Here is a 20,241-nt window from a genome sequence, read left to right on the forward strand (position 1 = left end):
TGAGGGTTAGAGCAGAGGATATCCTTAAAACTGCTTTTAGGACTAGATATGGGCACTACGAGTTCCTGATGATGCCGTTCGGGTTAACAAATGCCCCAGCTATTTTCATGGATTATATGAATCAAATCTTCAGGCCTTATCTCAATAAATTTATTGTAGTCTTTATTGATGACATACTTATTTATTCTCGAGATGAGGTGGACCATGCTAGATATCTTAAAATTGTTTTAGAGATATTAAGAGAGCACAAGCTCTATGCCAAGTTGAGTAAATGTGATTTTTGGCTTAAAGAAGTTAAATTCTTAGGCCATGTTGTTTCAGAAGAAGGGGTAGCGGTGGACCCCAGTAAGATAGATGCAGTGATGAAATGGGAACAACCTCGAAGTATGACAGAGATTAGGAGTTTCTTGGGTCTTGCAGGCTACTATCGTCATTTTATTAAGGGTTTTTCACAAATTACAATGCCCTTGATTAAGTTGACCAGGAAAGATGCTCCATTTATTTGGACAAACGAGTGTGAAGTTGCCTTCTAGGAGCTAAAAAAGAGGTTGACCACCACACTGGTGCTCACCTTACCTGTTCCAACTACTCCTTATACCTTGTATACTGATGCTTCTAAGAAAGGTTTAGGTTGTGTATTAATGCAGGAGGATCGAGTAGTGGCTTATGCCTCTTGATAGTTGAGGCCTCATGAGAAAAATTACCCTACTCATGACTTGGAGCTTGCTGGTGTGGTATTTGCCTTGAAGATTTGGAGGCATTATCTTTATGGTTCTTCTTTTGAAGTCTTCAGTGATCATAAAAGTTTAAAATATTTGTTTGATCAAAAGGAACTCAATATGAGACAACGTAGATGGATTGAGTTTTTAAAGGATTATGACTTTGAGTTGAAGTATCATCCAGGGAAAGCTAACGTAGTCGCCGACGCTCTGAGCAGGAAGCTTGTACATACCGCTCACATGATGGTCAGAGAACATGAATTATGGAGTAGTTTCCATGCAGTAAATGTAGAAGTAGTCGAGAATCGTTTGGCTGCTTTACACATTACTGAATTTGAGAATAATTTTTAGGAAGAAATTAGAATTGCGCAGCAGAAAGATGATCATTTAAATAAGATTAGGGTAGAGATTGGGGCTGGAAAGGCTGAACATTTTGATGTAACCGATGATGATGTCGTAAGATATAAAGGTAGAGTGTATGTGCCTAATGATGCTCGATTGAAAAATATCCTACTTGAGGAGGCTCATTAGAGTAGATATACCATTCACCTAGGAGCAATTAAGATGTATCATGACTTAAGACGCGGTCAGTGGTGGTAAAGGATGAAGAGAGATGTAACTAAACATGTAACTCATTGTTTGACTTGCCAGAAAGTCAAAATTGAGCATCAAAAACCAGCCGGAATGCTACAGTCTCTTGATATTCCAAAGTAGAAATGGGACAGCATTTCTATGGACTTCGTTACAGGATTTCCTAGAACATCTTCTGGTCATGACACTATATGGGTAATCGTAGATCGACTCACCAAATCAACTCATTTTCTTACTACCAATATCACATATTCTCTTAAAAAATTAACTGAAATCTACATAAGAGAAATGGTGAGATTGCATGGAGTGTCGACAAATATCGTATCTGACCGTGATTCGAGGTTCACATCAAACTTTTGGAAGACATGACAGGAAGCCATGGGTACTCGTCTGAGTTTTAGCACCGCTTACCACCCCCAGACCGATGGGCAAACGGAACGAACCATACAAACTCTTGAAGATATGTTAAGAGCTTGTGCCATTGAGCTTAAAGGTAATTGGGATAGCCACTTGCCATTAGCTGAATTTGCCTACAATAATAGTTTTCATTCTAGCATTCAGATGGCACCTTATGAAGCATTGTATGAAAGAAAATATAGATCGCCACTGTGTTGGATAGAATTAAGAGAACTGTTTTGGGGCCGGACATTGTTGATGAGACTACCCAAAAGATTGCTTTAATCAAGCAAAAATTACTCACAACTCAGAGTAAACAAAAGAGTTATGCGGATAAGAGGAGAAGACCGCTTGAGTTTGAAGAAGGTGACCATGTATTTTTGAAAATCTCTCTAGTAACTGGTGTTGGAAGAACTATTAAGGCTAAGAAGTTGACACCAAGATTTATGGGGCCTTTTGAGATCTTAAAATGAGTTGGACCAGTAGCGTACCAAGTAACATTACCACCCCAAATTGCTGGTATACACAATGTATTTCATGTATCACAACTAAAGAAGTATCAACCAGATCCTTCCCATATAATTGAACCCAAGGAGATTGAACTCAGGGAGAATTTAGCATTCAGAGCTGAACCGAAAGAGATTGTGGATTATAAGGACAAGCAATTAAGAAACAAGACCATTAGATTAGTTAAAGTAATCTGGAAGGGCATAATTCCAGGTGATGCTACGTGGGAGACCGAGGACAGTATGCGACGTGATTATCCTCGTCTTTTTGATTAAGTAAGTAGTTAATAGTTACTAATTTTAAATTTTAAGGAAAAAATTTTTAAAGGAGGGGAGAATTATAACATCCTAATTTAAATGTTAATAGTTAATTTGGGTTAATAGAAATTTTAAAAAATATTTAGAGGTAAGCAAATTAGTAGAAAATGATTATTAAATCTAATTTAGGATATAATTCTAAATTACAATAAAAAATATTAAAAAAATTAATTATTAATTAATTAAAAAAATAAATAAATAAATATTATTAAATTATTATTATTATTTTAAAAAGAAAGAAAGAGAAAAGGTATGGAAAAAAAAAGGGGGAAAGAAGAAGTGAACTTTCGGTGCTCTCCCGGCAATGATTATGTTTATATAATAAAAAAAAGAGAGAGGAAAGAGTAAATAAAAAAATGTGAGACCCACAGTATTTTTTTTTTTAAAACCCATCCCTCCTTCTTCGTTTCTTCATTTCTCCTTCCTTTTTCATTTCTCTTCGTGCGCGAACAGAGGGAGCGACGGTGCGCAAGTTTGCCGGTGCTGGGTTTTAAGGTAAGAGTATTTAATATGATATTTAGGGTGTGATTTCAAGCTTTTCAAGATTAAGTATGTGTTCTAAAAATTTTTCTTAGTGATCCTTCCTCTTTGGTTTCTGAGTTTGTGGTGATAGAAAATTTAAAATTTGGAAGAGGGATGAATTTATGTTGAATAAATATAGTTTTTGAGGTTGTTAGTAGTATAATAAATGTTCTAAAATATAAATTTGTTAATGATCTTTGAATTTGTGGCTTATGGATCAAATTCTAAACTAGATCTAAAAATATATGTTGATTTATTGAGATTTATATGATTATTTGGGATGAGAAATGAATTATTATGGTTATAGGATTATAATTCTAAGCTAGAGACTCAATTTTTAATTTTTGGGTATTTTAGGTGTGAATTTATGAAATAAAAAGAAAATTTTGATAATAGAAATTAGTTTAGAAGTTGATTTTTAGATTATTAATGTTTATTGATAAGTAAAAGAGGAGTTAAAAATTTTACTTAATAGTATTAACTCTAGATTTGTATTAAGATTTAAAATTAGAAATTATGTTATATTTTTAATTCTATTATTAGAATTATTTTATTAGTTTTAAAAATTAAAAATAATATTTATAAATAATATGTTATTTGTAGATTGTATTATTGGTGAAGATTGTGGTGGGAGAGAAATTGTAAGGAATAATTTATTGAAAAAGCCACAAGGTAACCATACTTTTAATTCGTGATTAGTGTTACTTCATGTTAATTGAGTGATTATTGAGAAAATTATGAATTTTTGTAATATTGTATAATTGTGCAATATTATTATGAATTTGTTTGATTATTGTGGGAGGTGTTGAGAGACTTACTATTGTTGTTGTATTTATGTGCCACGTGGTACACCCCTATTGGAGCTCAATAGGTGGCTTGTAAGGGCTCGGGCTAATCTACCTTTGGCCGGGTAATTTAGCACTGAGTGAGGGCTACGGCTCAAGATTAATTAAGGGATATAAGGATGGTTGTTTGTGTGTATTGTAATATTTCTTATATTTGTTAGAATTATATTATTTTTAATTCTCACTTAATAAGCACACACTTAACTGCTTGTATATACTATCATAAATTGGCTATGGTTACTGGGACTTTTGAGTCTCATTATGTGGTTAACAATTTTCAGGAGAAGAGCCACGAGTGATACGTGGAGGAGTCCCAGAGACTTAGTGGCATAGATCCACTGTCTCTTTTGGGTATTTGATTTATGATTTATAATGTGTTATATTGTCAATATTAGTGCTTTTTGTTTATTGACAATTATATGAATGTATAAATGTAATCATGCCTTTCAAACTATTTCTATTTTTGATACACTTTGGATGACTGTAATTTTAATATTTGGTTTACTTTGGATTGGTTAAAATGGCATGATTATGAGGCCAAATAACTGGCTTGTTTTAAAAATTGACTAAATTATTTATTTTACTTGTTGGGAGTATAAGGATGGACAAATGTGATTTAGTTTACTTGTTGGGAGTATAAGGATGGACAAATGTGATTTAGCCTAATGGCATGTGGGAGGTAAAAATTTAGCTAAAATGTTGTATTGCGCGAGTTGAAACCATTATAAAATATTTTTATATTAAAATTATTGATATAAAATATGTTGGGTGGCTGTAACCCAACTATAGTTGAGTTAAATTATTTAAAAAAAAATTTGGTGTGTTACAATAGCCATCAATATCAACATGTTGAGTCCTTCACATTGAAAACAAATGCCTCATGCTTAAATGGAAGAGGAGATGCAACTAGAGGAATTATCAGACAACCGAGTGGAAGGTGAATCCTAAGTGTCTGTTCAAATATAGAGTCACTACCAACAACCATTGCTGAGATCAAAACTATTACCATTAGGCTTCATTATAGCTGAAAGCTTAGAATCGGGAAAATTAATGTTATCTTTGACTGTGTTAATGCTTTAAGTCTGATTTTGAGGGATTTCTAGCTGAATTACCTCTTTAAGGACATTATTCAAGAAGCTAGAATGATTAAAAGTAGAGATTGGATTGTTAACATAGATTTTAAGCCTAGGATTTTTATCAAATAGACTGATGTTCTTGCTAAATTTGCTCAGAACTTAACCTCAAATGAACACTTCTTTAATCATCCTCTTCCTTTTATTCATGAAGACGAGGAAGGAGAGAGAAATGGCCTTATCAAGGTGTTTTGAGTTTATAATATTTTGGTATGAATGAATCATCCTTTCAATTAAAAAAACACTGAAAAATAAAAATTTAAAAATTTAAAACATAAAAAAATATAAAAATTAATAATAAAATACGAGTAAAGTTTAAAATATAAAGTTATGCTTTTTTCAAAAAAGAATCTCTGAAAGCATCAAGTTCTACAGTGTCTTCCGATTTTCCTGCCGAAGGCTTTATGTATTGCTTCTTCGTAGTTTTATGTATAGTTTACGTGAAAGAAAAAGCATCCTGCTCCAGAATCGCGTACAATTTTTTTACTTGAGTAAGCAAAGTATAATTAAATTGGAAGGTGAGGATTAAATGAAAAATTACCTATTCAACTATAGGTTCAAGGTTTAAGAGTATTTAAAATTATAAATTTATTTTTAATATAACATCTTTTTTCAATTTTTAAAAACAATATATTTTAACTCATATTATTAATAAAAATTTATTTTAATTATTCGTTGACTAAAAAATAATAGTAAAAGATTGCAAAACTTATAATAAAAAGACTCAAAATTTATAGGTAAGAATACAAAAAAAAAACAATAAAATTTTCTTATTTTTTTCTGTAATTTTTATTTTTAAAATTATTTTTTAATTAATTAATAATTAAAATTATTTTTTATTAATAATAAGAGTCAGATTATATCATTTTTAAAAATTTAAAAAAAATATTATATTAAAAATAAATTTAGAATCATAGATATTTCTGTTTTTTCCCCCCAAAATCATGGACGTTTCTCAATTTATAAGTTAGAAGTAAAAAAACATAATAAAAAAAAATCAAAGCATCATTTTTTTTCTTCTTGATGGATCAAAGCATCAAATTCTGTCGTCCTAGTACCTGTCATGGGCGTTTATATAACGCATCTTCGTAGGTTTAAGGGACAGCAATTGAACTAGTTATTATTCTTTGCCCTTCACCATCAACAATGGCGCCGATTGACCCTCACTCGTTCACTGACTCCACTCAACCATCCACTTCTCGCATTTCACTTTCTCTCTACTTCGACTTTTCGTCCTCCATAATCCATGCCTCTGCTCTGATTTCCCTCACAAACCCTCACTCCGGCCCTTTCTTTCTCGACACTCGTTCTCTCACAATCGACTCCATTATCGACCCGCAATCCAAAACTCCGATTCCATTTTCACTTGCCGACAACGACCCTATCAAAGGTCGTCAACTCTCTGTTTCTCTTTCGAACCATTCCTCATTTCTGGTAATATACACTACCTCACCTTCTTCTTCGGCCTTGCAATGGCTTAATCCCCTCCAAACGTTTAATAAAACACACCCTTTTGTGTATACACAATGCCAAGCCATTCACGCACGCGCGGTGCTCCCATGTCAGGACACTCCTGCTGTTCGGATACGTTACTCCGCTCGCCTGAACATCCCCGATCAGTTATCGGCGGTGATGGCTGCCCGGCACGTGGAACGACGTCGTCCAGCTGACAACGAAGCTGAAGAACTGGGTTGCGGGAATTCATTGTGGTGTGCTGAAGGGAGAGTGGTGGAGGAGTTTGTCATGGAGCAGCCAGTGCCGCCATACCTTTTTGCATTTGCTATTGGGGAAATTGGGAGCCGGGATGTGGGGCCCAGGTCTAGGGTTTATACCGAGGCGGCGCCGGAGCTTTTGGACGCCGCGGCGAGGGAGTTTGCAGGGACAGAAGATATGATAAGGCAAGGAGAGAAGTTGTTCGCAGAGTATGAATGGGAGAGGTTCGATTTGTTGGTATTGCCACCGAGTTTTCCGTACGGAGGTATGGAGAATCCAAGGATGGTGTTCTTGACACCAACTGTGATCAAGGGGGATGCCAGTGGAGCACAGGTGGTGGCTCATGAACTTGCTCACAGTTGGACAGGGAATTTGATCACTAACAAGACCAATGAGCATTTTTGGTTGAATGAGGTATAGACACGATCATCTGATTGATTACTTTACTTTGATTAGCATCTAATACTAATTAGAGTGCATTACTATTTACTTGATGTGATCCTTTGTGGATTCCCTTCTTATCTTAAAGTTATGCTTATTTTCTTGAAAGCTAATGAGATTCTGCCTTAGTGGTGTTAGGTTGGCCAACTGTGTTCAACTAATCTCAATATAATAAACTAGTGGACTGATATGGTGTGTTTGTCAATCAAAATGTCAGTTGGAACTGAGAGTGGATGTGCTAAACAGAGGAAAATGATTTTTAGGGACCGACTTTGCTTTATACTTATAGTGATATATATATATATATATATTCATAGCAAAACACCAAACAGTTCCCTGCAAATATAAGTATAGATAATTTATTTTTTTACGAATTATATTTCTTATGTTTTCCTACAGCTTTTATCATTCATTGGAATTCGTGGTACCTATGGTTAATTGAAAATCATGAAGGCGTGAGATAAAACAAAAATAATTTCTTTCATTGATATGTTACGTCTTAATTTGCATTCTTCCTTTAGCTTGTTTTCTGTTTGTATTATAGCCAGAGTTGGCTTCTAGTTCTAGGTATTATTAGTCTTTGATATTTATTACATTGTTCAAGTGAATAGAGAGTCATCTTTTCTTGCGTCGTGTCAGGATTTGTTTCAGAATTAACAGTTTTTTTTTTTGTAAAAATAAATCTGTAATGATGAGATTATTTTTAATTTGGTTTTAGGGCTTCACAACGTATGCAGAGAGGAGAATTGTGGAGGTTGTGCAAGGGGAAAAAAGAGCTGCATTGAACATTGGAATTGGTTGGAGGGGTTTAAACGACGAAGTTGAGAGGTTCAAAGATAATATGGAGTTTACTAAGCTTATAAATTGCCAGGAAGGGATCGATCCAGATGATGTGTATTCTCAGGTTCCATATGAAAAGGGTTTCCAGTTCTTATTGCGTATTGAACGCCAGGTATTTTTCTCTAATACTATCTTGAATGCTTACCCTTGGAAACATATTCCTGAAATTTTATGTTTACAGGATATTTGTACATCTAATTTATTCTTTTGTTAAACTTTTCCCTTACTTTATACCTGCATGTCTTTTGTTCTTGATTCAAATTTGCAAAACATATGCATGTTTCTATCATTTACTAAGTCCTCTTAGAAGTTTGGCTCTCCAGGACTAGTTTAAATACCAGAAAGATTGTCTTTCTACATTGTAATCTAATTAGTTGTTTTTCTCCTGGAACGTACAGGTTGGAAGGCCTACATTTGATCAGTTCCTGAAGAAATATATTGCTACATTCAAATTCAAATCAATTGACACTGAAACGTTCATCGACTTTCTCAAAGCTAACATCCCTGGAATAGAGAAGCAGATAGACTTAAAATTGTGGACTGAAGGTACTGGCATCCCTCCAGATGCTTATGAACCTGATTCCAGTGTCTATAAAATGATTGTATCCCTGGCAAATGAGTTTGTAAACGGAAGGATTCCAAGGGAGGATGAAGTTGCTGATTGGCAAGGTCAGGAATGGGAGCTGTACTTGGAAAATTTGCCAAAATCCATTGAAGCTTCTCAGGTTGTATTTCTTCTCATTTGTTAATTCTCCCCCTATCCTGTGAGCTTTATTGGATTGAATTGTGCATTGAGACTTTGTATATTTACAATATCTGCCTTCTCTGGATAAACTGCTCATGCTGTGATTGATTGAGTTGATCCTCTATCTAACTATTTCAGGTAAAGAGTTGTCATGTGTTTTCTTTCTGTCTTCCCGTGCCTCCCTTACCTTCTTCACTTCGGCTGAGGCTGTGGGGATAGGGTGTTAGGAGACTGATATTTCCTTTTAACTGATACTTATATATATATATATATTGAAGATTGGGGACAGGGTGTTAGGAGACTGATATTTCCTTTTAACTGATACTTATATATATATATATATATATATATATTGAAGATTGGGGATAGGGTGTTAGGAGACTGATATTTCCTTTTAACTGATACTTATATATATATATATATATATTGAAGATAATGAATCCTTAAGATAGTAAATTCCTATTATATTGGTTTTGACATGCGAACAAATGATTTGAACCTCCTTTTCCTTGGCCTGTGTTTGGCTTGGTTTGGTGACGCGGTTTGGCACCTTTGGTTTGAATACCCTTAGTTGTAGTGATTTGAAACGATGTAAAATCGCCAGGCAAGTTAATTTCATATTAAATGTTACTTGTGGTATATTAATGGTCGTCTTTGTTTGAATATCACAAAATTCTTTGTAAATTGATGAAGTTGGTTATGGCAACAAAAACAATTTGGTTTTGAAAATTTTAGTTAAGAGTGAAGGACTGACAGGGAGGGCATTGCCTTAAGGAATATGGAACTTCTCTTATAACTCTACATGCCTAGAGGATATCTTAGGTTGGTCGCAGGCTCATTCTGCTAGAGGCCTGCTGAGTACGTCAGTCACAAGTTTCAAATTTAGTGCTTTTGTAAGTATAAGGAGGGGATTGAATGATAAAATATTGCATGAGGGATTAGATTGTTAGTTTACTTTTTTTTAATTGAGTATAAGGAGTAGACTTTGCTGACAGTAGAGAATATATCTCTTCTAACATACTGAGAGCAATAGGGAAACCTCTTCCAAATAAATTAAACTATACAGCTCTTTTTCCCTTTCCAAGTTACGTATGAGGCCACAAGACCTTGGGAGTAAAAAGTCTAGAAGGTGTAGGATTTGCATTGAATTTTGAAATCAAGTTCTTTTGAGACACCATTTCATTAACCTTTACATGTTTTCTCATGTATTGTAAAGAGTCTGATAAATAAATTGCGTTGTTCATGACTTGTAAATAATGTGGCTATTATGTTGCATCAGTTGTTGCTAATCCTTCTATATCTAATGTTCCAAATCTAGTTATTAAGAGTGAACAGAACATCTCTCTTATATAGGACTAATATCAATAATCAATTCCGTTAGTCACGTTGAATTTTGAAATCGAATTATTTGGAGACCATTTCGTTAAACTAGACATGTTTTTCCATGTATATTATATGATGTCTGATAAATTATTCACATTGTTCTTGGCTTGTAAATGATGTGGCTATTTTATTACATATGTTGATATGTTGACACTAATCCTTATATATATAATGTACTCCCTCTATTTTTATTTGTAGAAGAAAAAACTGTATTACAGAGTTTAAGAAAATCGGTTAACTATATTAATTGTGTTTGAAAATAAAACAATTAGACTGCAATACATTTTATTAGTTGTGTTAATCAAGCATTCATTAATTATTTTTTATGATTATGAATATAAAATTATGAAGGGTAATTCAGGAAGTTTGCAATAAATGCCTATTAGAAAATATGATTTTGCTTATATAAAAAAAATTAAAAATGATAGTTTCTCTTACAAATAGAAACGAAAGGTGTACCAATTAAGAGTGAATTTGTACTCTTTTAGAATTCAAGCCACTTTGGGAATTGAACCCTCAACTTCTTGCTTATATAGAGCTAATATCAGTCATCAATTGTGTTAGTTGAATACCCTATCAGAGCTCACGCATTTATATAAATCTATGCCCTTCATTGTTATGTAAAGTAAACATGGTCTTTGTAGATGGAAACAGTGGACAAGTAAAATGATAACAGTTGTATGCAAGATTGGAAGGTTTCTTATTATCACATGTTTAGGGAAGCAAATACCTATGCAGATTGGCTAGGAAGTAATGCAATACACTCTAGTCACCAGCAACACATTGTTATGAAACCATCCCTGAATGTTTAGTCATTATGGGCTATGGATTTAGATTCAGTTCCTTTCGTAGTTAAAAAAAAAAAAAAAATAACACTTGTATAACTTTACTTTTTGCAGCTTGTCGCCCTGGATTCGCGCTACAGGATATCAGAATCGAAGGATTACGAGGTGAAGGTGGCATTCCTTCAACGCGCTCTTGCAATTGGGTGCAGAGATTACTATAATGAAGTGGAGAAGACATTGAAAGAAATTGGAAGGATGAAGTATCTGCGTCCTCTTTACACTGCTCTGGTTCAAGGCAGTGGAAAGGAAGAGGATAAAGTTTTTGCCAAACGGCTCTTCTCAGAGGCCCGTGAGTTGTATCATCCCATTGCTCAGGGTGTTGTTGAGTCTATATTGGCCAAGCATCTGTAGAAGCAACTTTCAAGATTTTATAATCTCTTCTTCATGAGCCAACACGTCAAAGTCTATCTCTGATCTGCTGATTGAGACATGTGTTCTCGTGTATGTGTAATGTGTTCGTATTCTCGTTCTAGGTAACTGTTAAAACACTTGAATCTACTTTCATGGAATAAATCGTCTCAATACTACAGAGATGTTAGGTGGTTAGTGATAAATGGGGCAAGCTTGGCCTACGACATGCCTTGTCTGTAGTTATAAAATGTGCAAGTACTGTGTTATAAAATAAAACTATAAATTTTAAGATAATTATATACATTATATAAATATTGCATCTCATAAATTGTTTTTTTAACTTATAAAGTATATGTTAATAATTTTAAATTATATTTTCGAAGACCTGCCATAACATTTTTGTTAAATTGAAAGAAAATTACATTTAATATAATAAATAAGAAAAAAAAAATCTAAACTCATCCAATAAATTTAATTTTATAAAATATTACCTCAAAATTAAAAATCTATTAAATTAATTATGATTGGCCTGACTACGAAAAATCTTATGACAATAAACACCTGAAAACCATAACTAGTTTCTTTCCTTCAGTAAAATCACATCAAATAGAATGGACATGTAATTTCACCCAAAAAAAAAAAAGAATGGACATGTAAAATGTCTTCCATAATAGACGTCCTGCTTGAAGGAGAGAATTGCCGCAATACCGAAAGGTTTTCTACTAAATCGGTGCCAAAAAATCAGAAGATCGAGATTGACAACAATCATATATCATAAATACTTGGATTAAGGTACAAAAATACCTTGAAACTTTTTTCCGAAAGACTGCTAGCATCTTTAAGTCAATAATAATGCATTAATATCCATAAAGACATGAAAACTGGATAATTTTCTCCAATCCGTTAATCTGGCGTGACGTTTACTATTATGGTTGAAAGAAAATGTGCGACTCAACTTATCCTTGCTAGTAATGAGGATGAGTCATTTGTTCTCCTCAGAAGACAAAGGTGTACATGAAATACCTTAGATATCAACAAAGTTCAGACTTACCTTTAGTTTTACCCATGAACAAGTCCAGACATCTGTCCGTGAGCATGCCTAGGCTTGTGCGTTTAACAAGAAGCAAATACAGATTAATTTGGACTTGCTCGTGAGCAACATAAACTACCCCAAGGTGAGAGGGACAAATCGAATTAGTTTGGATTAAATATATGTGAATTGTGGTAGCAAGACCACCATATCACTTACAATTGCATATTTCTGTTGTTAGCAAATGATTATACTTGCAATGAGACGACTTAAACTTATAGCATGGCCTAGGAAACCTATCATGTGAAATGTCTCAAACTTCAAGTTTGATCATCATTTACTTTAGGAAAACTATCTCCTTGCCAGTCTCTCAAGACAAGACTAACGGATGTTCGGTGGTAAAGACTATCATCATTTACAGCAAATGAACTTGGTAAAGACTAACAGATGCGATGATCAAACTCTCACCTCAGTCAATTATGAAGTTTTCGTATTACAAGTTATTAGAGCCTCACAGTCCTAACAAATAGAGAAGTTGAGATAACTTTCATTCTTTGTCACCCTCCAATACACAGCCCAAAATTCATATTTAGCCATGCAACAGAAAAACTCAGCATTAATCCCTGAAAACAGTCAAAACCTTAACAAATCAATTGTTTTCTCACTTGGTGAAAACCATAGAATGGAAATCCAGATCAACCTGTCCGGTTGAACCAGTGTTTGACTAGTTTCATAACCGGCCCTGTTTTTAAGTAACTTGGCGGAAACAGTTGTAATTATAAAACCACACACCACTCAGTTATCAAGTGAACAATATCACTTTTGGTAAACTAGAGAACTATTTTTTTTAAAGAGAAATAGAAAGTTTATCACAAAGCAAATTACCAACTTGTTAAATCGCATGATTAACTGACTGGCAATGAATAAGTTTTACAGAGTTCCTAATCGAAACCTGAATTTTGAACAGTTATACACTTCTCACTCCCTGGTCCCCCCCCCCTCTTGTACACCTCAATTCTACAATTTCTGAGATAAATAAAACACATCAATCTACAAAATATAACTTGAAAACACAAATGAACAAAAGGGTATCGAAATTACACTTACAATTACATGAATTCCCATTACTGCGCACCACCTTCTTCTTCCAGCTTCTTCACATAGGCTTTCAAAACCATTACAATCTCTCTAGCCGGCGCTTGCAGCGTGCTCACCAAAGCCGACGCTGGACTTTGCAACGAACCCAACAACTTGGCATAAATCTCAGCACGCGAGGGCAAGGATTCCAGTTTCTTGAACTCATCGGGACCATAAAACTTCCCTTCGAACACTGCTCCAGTGAAATCATTATCTTCAAGCTTCTTCTCCCTCTGGAAATCCCTGTAGGGTTTAATCGCGGACGGAATTTCCTCAGTATGAACAAAAAGCCAGACATTCATACCCTTCATACACGGCTTCAACGATTCCCACTGGGTACCCTCCACAGCCTTGTAAACCAAAGTGTTTTTCGCCACAACTAGTTTCGAGGTCTCGGGAAGGCTTCTGCGAAGCTCTTGGAATTGCTTCACCGTTAAGCCTTTGTAATTGATTCCGGCGAGGAGATAACAGTTTTCGAGCTGCTTTTTCACCGTTTCAACGGTTTCTTCCTTCTTGGTGCGAGAAATTGCGGCATTGATTGAAGGCAAATGGCGGCGAGATTTGTAGGAGAGTCTAGGTTTCAAGGATAGAAATGGGTTGACGGGTCGGGTTAGGATTTGAGAAGATGGGGCTTTGGAGGATGGGAAGGTGAGGAGTGTAGTTTCCATGGCGATAAAAGGGAAAAGAACAGAAGGGAAGAGAAGAAGCCAAAGAGGCCAAAAGGCTAATCTTATCGAAATGTCAAGAGCGTACGGTACGACATGAGTGTTCAGATTGTAGACTCAACAATGACATAAATTAAAAGAAGTTACTCATGCGAGGCATTTTTAACACCCATTCGTTAAAAAACTTACCTATTTTTAAATTAATTTTATTTTTTATATTTATTTTTATTAAATACTTCATCATAAATATAAAATCATTATTAATAAAAATATTTTTTAAAAAAATAATAATTATACTTTAAAAAATTAAAAATATTTTATATTTTTTAATATTTAATTTTTTAAAAAATACTTTATATATTTAAACAAAGAGAGTATGTGTTTTTTTAAAAAAAATAGTTTTGTTTAAAACTTTTGAATTGTACAGTTATTTTAAAGAATGATATGATGATTTATAATTGTTAAAAAATTATAATACATAATTCTAAGTTAATATTCTCATCCTAAAGATATCACCTCTTAAGATAATTTTAATTTTTAAATAGAAATTATACATTTTTATTAATTAGATTAAAAAAATAATTTTCGCGCATGTAGTCCATTTAATAGAATCAAACAAAGATAATAACCCAATATATCAAATATTTTGCAATGTAGCCGGATTAAAATTTAAGTTAAATTAAAATAATAAAAACACTTATTCTTCTCAAATTTAAAATCCTATTCTCATTCTCAAATTTAAAATATATTAGACCTACTAAACTAACGATAAAGTATTCAAATATTGATGTAATATATAACTATAAATTGGCCATAATTATAATCATTTAGTCATAGGAGTTTTGCTATATTGTTATATAAGTTTTTTTAATTTGTTTTGGAAATAAAAAGGGAAAAGCACACTCCAACTTATTATAAATGGGCTATATTTTAAAATTTTCAAAAACTTCTTCCATAATTTTTAGTTAATATATTTTTTATGGTCATTGGGTTAATTTACTCAAAAAAAGTCATGCATAGTAAAATTAAATAAACCTAATTACCTTGAAATTAAATTATTTGTTTTAACCTTACATAGTTTTATTTAAATATATACTCCCTCTGTTTAAAAATATAATATATTTTAACTGAATTTTACCCCCTAATAAAATAATTATTTACTTTCAAATTAACTTAATCTTTTCATATTTATCTCTATTAAATATCCTATAATAAATATAAATTTATTATCAATAGGGACACTTTTAAAAAAAAGATAATGATTACACCTCAAAAGACTAAAAATGTCTTATATTTTTTAACATTCAACTTTTTAAAAAATATCTTATATTTTTAAATGGAGAGAGTAATACATAATCTTGTCGTGTCTCATTTAAGTGTTTGCATGATCATCATGTATGAGATAATGGTGCTTCAAGGGCTTGGCTTTTTTTATTTTATTGTTTCAAAAATATAAAATATTTTTAAATAAATTTCACCCTTCAATAAAAATAATTAATTATCCTCAAATTAATATTATCTTTATTTATTTATTCTTATTTAATAGGATAATTCATTGTAAAATAAATATAAATTAATTTTTTATTTTAAGCAATTTTGGAAAAAACACATTGATTGAACTTAAATGCTAAAAATGTCTTATATTTTTAAATATTTAAATTTTAAAAAAAATATTTTACATTTTTAAAGGTCTTCAAATCATTCATTTGAAAAAATGGAAACCCTGCTTATTGGATGACCATGATACTTTCCAAAAATCAAAATTTTTGATTAATGGAGGAACAATAACACCATTTTTGTTCAATAAGATACCAAAGTGGATGATTGACTCATTCCATACTAGAAAGAATCGCAAGAAATCTTTTGATAACATGGATTCCTATTTCTCAATGGTATCTTGCAATCAAGACAATTGGCTGAATCCCACGAAACCATTTCATAGAAGTTCATTGATATCCTCTTTTTCTAAAGCAAATCGACTTCGATTCTCGAATAATCGATATCACTTCTGCTTCCATTGTAACAAAAGATTCCCTTTTATGTGGAAAAGGCCTATATCAATAATTATGCTTTTATGTATGGATAATTCCTCAATATCTTGTTCATTCGCAACAAAATATTTTCTTTATACGGTAGTAAAAAAACATGCTTTTTTGGAGAGAGATAATATTTCACCAATCGAGCCATAGGTATCTAGCGTATTCATACCTAACAATTTTTCGCAAAGTGGTGACGAAAGATATAATGTGTACAAATCTTTCTATTTTTCAATCCGATACTATCCATTCGTTCGTAGAGCTATTTACTCAATCATAGACATTTCTGAAACACCTCTAACAAAGGGACAAATAGTCAATTTTGGAAGAACTTATTGTCAACCTCTTTCAGATATGAATCTATCTGATTCAGAAGGGAAGAACTTGTATCAGTATCTCAATTTTAATTCAAACATGGGTTTGATTCACACTTCATATTCTAAGAAATATTTACCATTCGAAAAGAGAAAAAATGGAGTCTTTGTCTAAAAAAATGCCTTGAGAAAGGCAGATGTATAGAACCTTTCAATGAGATAGTGCTTTTTCAACTCTCTCAAAATGGAATCAATTCCAAACATATATACCATGGTTCCTTACTTTGACAGGGTATAAATATCTAAATTCTCTATTTTTAGATACTTTTTCAAACCTATTGCCGATACTAAGTAGCAGCTAAAAATTTGTATCTATTTTTCATGATATTATGCAGGGATCAAATATATCATGGCGAATTCTTTAGAAAAAATTACGTCTTCCATAATGGAATCTGATAAGTGAGATTTCGAGTAAGTGTTTACATAATCTTCTTCTGTCCGAAGAAATTATTCATCGAAATAATGAGTCACCATTGATATCAACACATCTGAGATCGCTAAATGTTTGGGAGTTCCTCTATTCAATCCTTTTCCTTCTTCTTGTTGCTGGATATCTCATTCGTACACATCTTCTGTTTGTTTCTTGAGCCTGTAGTGAGTCACAGACAAAGTTCGAAAAGATCAAATCTTTGATGGTTCCATCATACATGATTGAGTTGCAAAAACTTCTGGACAGGTATCCTACATCTGAATTGAATTCTTTCTAGTTAAAGAATATCTTTTTGGTTGCTCTAAAACAATTAGGAGATTTTCTAGAAAAAATATGCGGTTCTGTTTCTGTCGGCAACATGCTATATAGTGGTCCTGCTTATGGGGTCAAATCAATACGTTCTAAGAAGAAATATTTGAATCTTATCAATCTCATAAGTATCATACCAAATCCTATTAATTAAATCACTTTTTTGAAAAATATGAGACATCTAAGTCATACAAGTAAAGCGATCTATTCCTTGATAAGAAAAAGAAAAAACATGAATGGTGATTGGATTGATGATAAAATAGAATCTTGGGTCTTGAACAGTGATTCGATTGATGATAAAGAAAGAGAATTCTTGGTTCAGTTATCTACTTTAATGATAGAAAAAAGGATTGATCAAATTCTATTGAATCTGACTCATAGTGGTCATTTATCAAAGAGTGACTCTGGTTATCAAATGATTGAACAACCAGGAGAAATTTACTTATGATACTTAGTTGACATTTATAAAAAGTATCTAATAAATTATGAGTTCAATACATCCTGTTTAGCAAAAAGACGGATATTCCTTGCTTATTATCAGACAATCACTTATTCACAAACCCCGTGTGGGGTTAATAGTTTACATTTCCCATCTCATGGAAAACCCTTTTCGCTTCGCTTAGCCCTATCCCACCTAAAGGTATTTTAGTGATAGGTTCTATAGGAACTAGACGATCCTATTTGGTTAAATACCTAGCGACAAACTCTTATATTCCTTTCATTATAGTATTTCTGAACAAGTTCATGGATAACAAGCTTAAGGGTTTTCTTATTGACGATATTGATGATAGTGACGATATTGATAATAATGACGATATTGACCTTGACCTTGATACGGAGCTAGAGCATCTAACTATGATGAATGCGCTAACTATGGATATGATGCCAAAAAAAAGACCAATTTTATATCTATATCACCCTTCAATTCGAATTAGCAAAAGCAATGTCTCCTTGCATAATATGGATCCCAAACATTTATGATCTAGATGTGAATGAATCAAATTACTTATCCTTCGGTCTATTAGTGAATTATCTCTCCAGGGATTGTAAAAGATGTTCCACTAGAAATATTCTTGCTATTGCTTCGACTTATATTCCCCAAAAAGTAGATCTCACTCTAATAGCTCTAAATGAATTAAATACATGCATTAAGATACGAAGGCTTCTTATTCCACAACAATGAAAGCACTTTTTCACTCTTTCATATACTAGGGGATTTCACTTAGAAAAGAAAATGTTCCATACTAATGGATTTAGGTTTATAACTATGGGTTCTAATGTACAAGATCTTGTAGCACTTACCAATGAGACCCTATTGATTAATATTATACAAAAAAAAATCAATTATAGACACTAGATTGATTCGGCAGAACAACTCAAAAGATAAAGAAGTATTGGTAATTTCTTCATGCTTGTTCCAAGTTCGAAGTACCATTTATACAAATAAGAATCCCCCTCGTTACATGATTTCTTCTTCACATAGATAGATATAGGATCTATGGAGCAATTACTTAGAACTACAATTTGTGAAATAGCCCTTCTTATTTGATAGAAAAGGATCCCATGATCCTGAACTGATCTTAGCTGGGATTGCAAATTCCAAGTTTGTCTATAAAGAGCGGATCTAATTAGATTATATTCATCTTTACTTTTATATCCTTATTAAATACTAGAAGAAATTATTTAAAATAATTATTTTTATTCTTATTAGAGGTAGAGGGAGAAACTTATTAAATTTTAAAATAGAATTAATAAAGCTTAAGGTTTTTATTTGTTTTAATTAAATATATTGAAAGTGACTTATAAATAGGATCAAAAAAAGTATGAGCTCATTTAGATTTTAGTTGGGTATAGTTAATTATAAAAATAATTGATTTTGATTATAATTGATTATGTTATAATATAATCTGTTTGAATATTATTTTTTTAAAATTAATATATTTATTTTCCATTACTTTCCCTTCACTTGTTATGTCAACCTTTGAATCAATTTTAAAATTGTTAAGGTTTAACATTTTATAAAATTCATTTTTTTAATTACAATTCTGAATTTTTTTTAATGAAAGGACAATTATATTAACAACAGTAAAAGATAATACAGTGATTAAAGTAATAATATTTGACGTGTTGCCAAAAATTGCTACATATTAAGTCTTCATCGTACTTGAAAAAAGAAACACGGGAAAAATGGAAAGCAGGGGGGATATGTCTTCAGCTACAACTGAGGAACCGCGATTGGGGAGATTGAGAGAACACATGCTCCACAAACACCATCGATCTCAACTCGAGTTAGTTAACTATGTTTGGTTGGATGCCAAGACGAAGAAAACTCTGAATATTGAATCGTAATTCAAATCAACTTTATTATATTTTAAATTTATTTTTTTATATTTCCACAATAATTTTATGAAATACTAAATTATAACTATTCAAAATTTGATTGAAGGGTTGAGAGTATGGTAGCCCAAAAGACTAATAAATAAGGACTTCATCTTAACTCAAAGTTTGGTTTTTTCTATAAAATTAATTGGATTAGGCAACTTTTAATCTAGTGCTATTTAGACATAACCTAAATTTAAACAGGAACGAAGTTGGTCTATAAAATTAACAGACTAATCCAATAGTTTAGTATCTTTCTTTATTTTTTTTTCTATGAAAGGCAATAATTTATTTTAATATGATAAACTCAATTAATGTAATAAAAATATTTAAAATCATATAAAATTTATCACAAAATATTAAAAATTAATCATAATAAATTCATAATAATATTTAACAAATTTCAACATGTCTAAATTACATTAAAGTAACAATTTAATAGCAAACTTTAAGAGAAGAGAAGTAGGGAATTAGGAAATAAAGTGAGATACTATGTTTAACAATCAGTTTTAATCTTCACATTTAAACTATAT

At 32.2% G+C, this 20,241-nt stretch overlaps 2 protein-coding genes across 2 annotated transcripts; one reads left to right on the forward strand and one right to left on the reverse strand.

Annotated features, from left to right (window-relative positions):
- Positions 1-6,123: 6,123 nt before the first annotated feature.
- On the forward strand, positions 6,124-11,551 carry LOC129292792 (leucine aminopeptidase). The gene is made up of 4 exons (XM_054930438.1): positions 6,124-7,157; positions 7,903-8,136; positions 8,423-8,749; positions 11,052-11,551. Exons 1-4 carry the CDS (start codon positions 6,177-6,179, stop codon positions 11,346-11,348), a joined length of 1,839 nt encoding a protein of 612 aa, XP_054786413.1. The 5' UTR covers positions 6,124-6,176; the 3' UTR covers positions 11,349-11,551.
- A 1,252-nt stretch (positions 11,552-12,803) lies between these two features.
- On the reverse strand, positions 12,804-14,281 carry LOC129292793 (50S ribosomal protein L10, chloroplastic). Its single transcript, XM_054930439.1, has 2 exons — positions 13,486-14,281; positions 12,804-13,001 (listed from the first exon to the last, which is right to left on the reverse strand). Exon 1 carries the CDS (start codon positions 14,181-14,183, stop codon positions 13,503-13,505), a length of 681 nt encoding a protein of 226 aa, XP_054786414.1. The 5' UTR covers positions 14,184-14,281; the 3' UTR covers positions 12,804-13,001; positions 13,486-13,502.
- Positions 14,282-20,241: the final 5,960 nt, after the last annotated feature.

This window comes from Prosopis cineraria, unplaced genomic scaffold (genome assembly GCF_029017545.1).
Source record: "Prosopis cineraria cultivar Desert tree isolate PC_DT_omini unplaced genomic scaffold, ASM2901754v1 PC14, whole genome shotgun sequence".
NCBI classification, from domain to species: Eukaryota; Viridiplantae; Streptophyta; class Magnoliopsida; order Fabales; family Fabaceae; genus Prosopis; species Prosopis cineraria.

What these genes read in the sequence shown, in the direction of transcription:
- LOC129292792 (XM_054930438.1), top strand. Translation starts at nt 6,177, where the DNA reads ATGGCGCCGATTGACCCTCACTCGTTCACTGACTCCACTCAACCATCC. An exon ending in AGCATTTTTGGTTGAATGAG is followed by an intron (nt 7,158 to 7,902) that starts GTATAGACACGA and finishes ATTTGGTTTTAG; the next exon opens with GGCTTCACAACGTATGCAGA. An exon ending in AATCCATTGAAGCTTCTCAG is followed by an intron (nt 8,750 to 11,051) that starts GTTGTATTTCTT and finishes TACTTTTTGCAG; the next exon opens with CTTGTCGCCCTGGATTCGCG.
- LOC129292793 (XM_054930439.1), bottom strand. Translation starts at nt 14,183, where the DNA reads ATGGAAACTACACTCCTCACCTTCCCATCCTCCAAAGCCCCATCTTCT.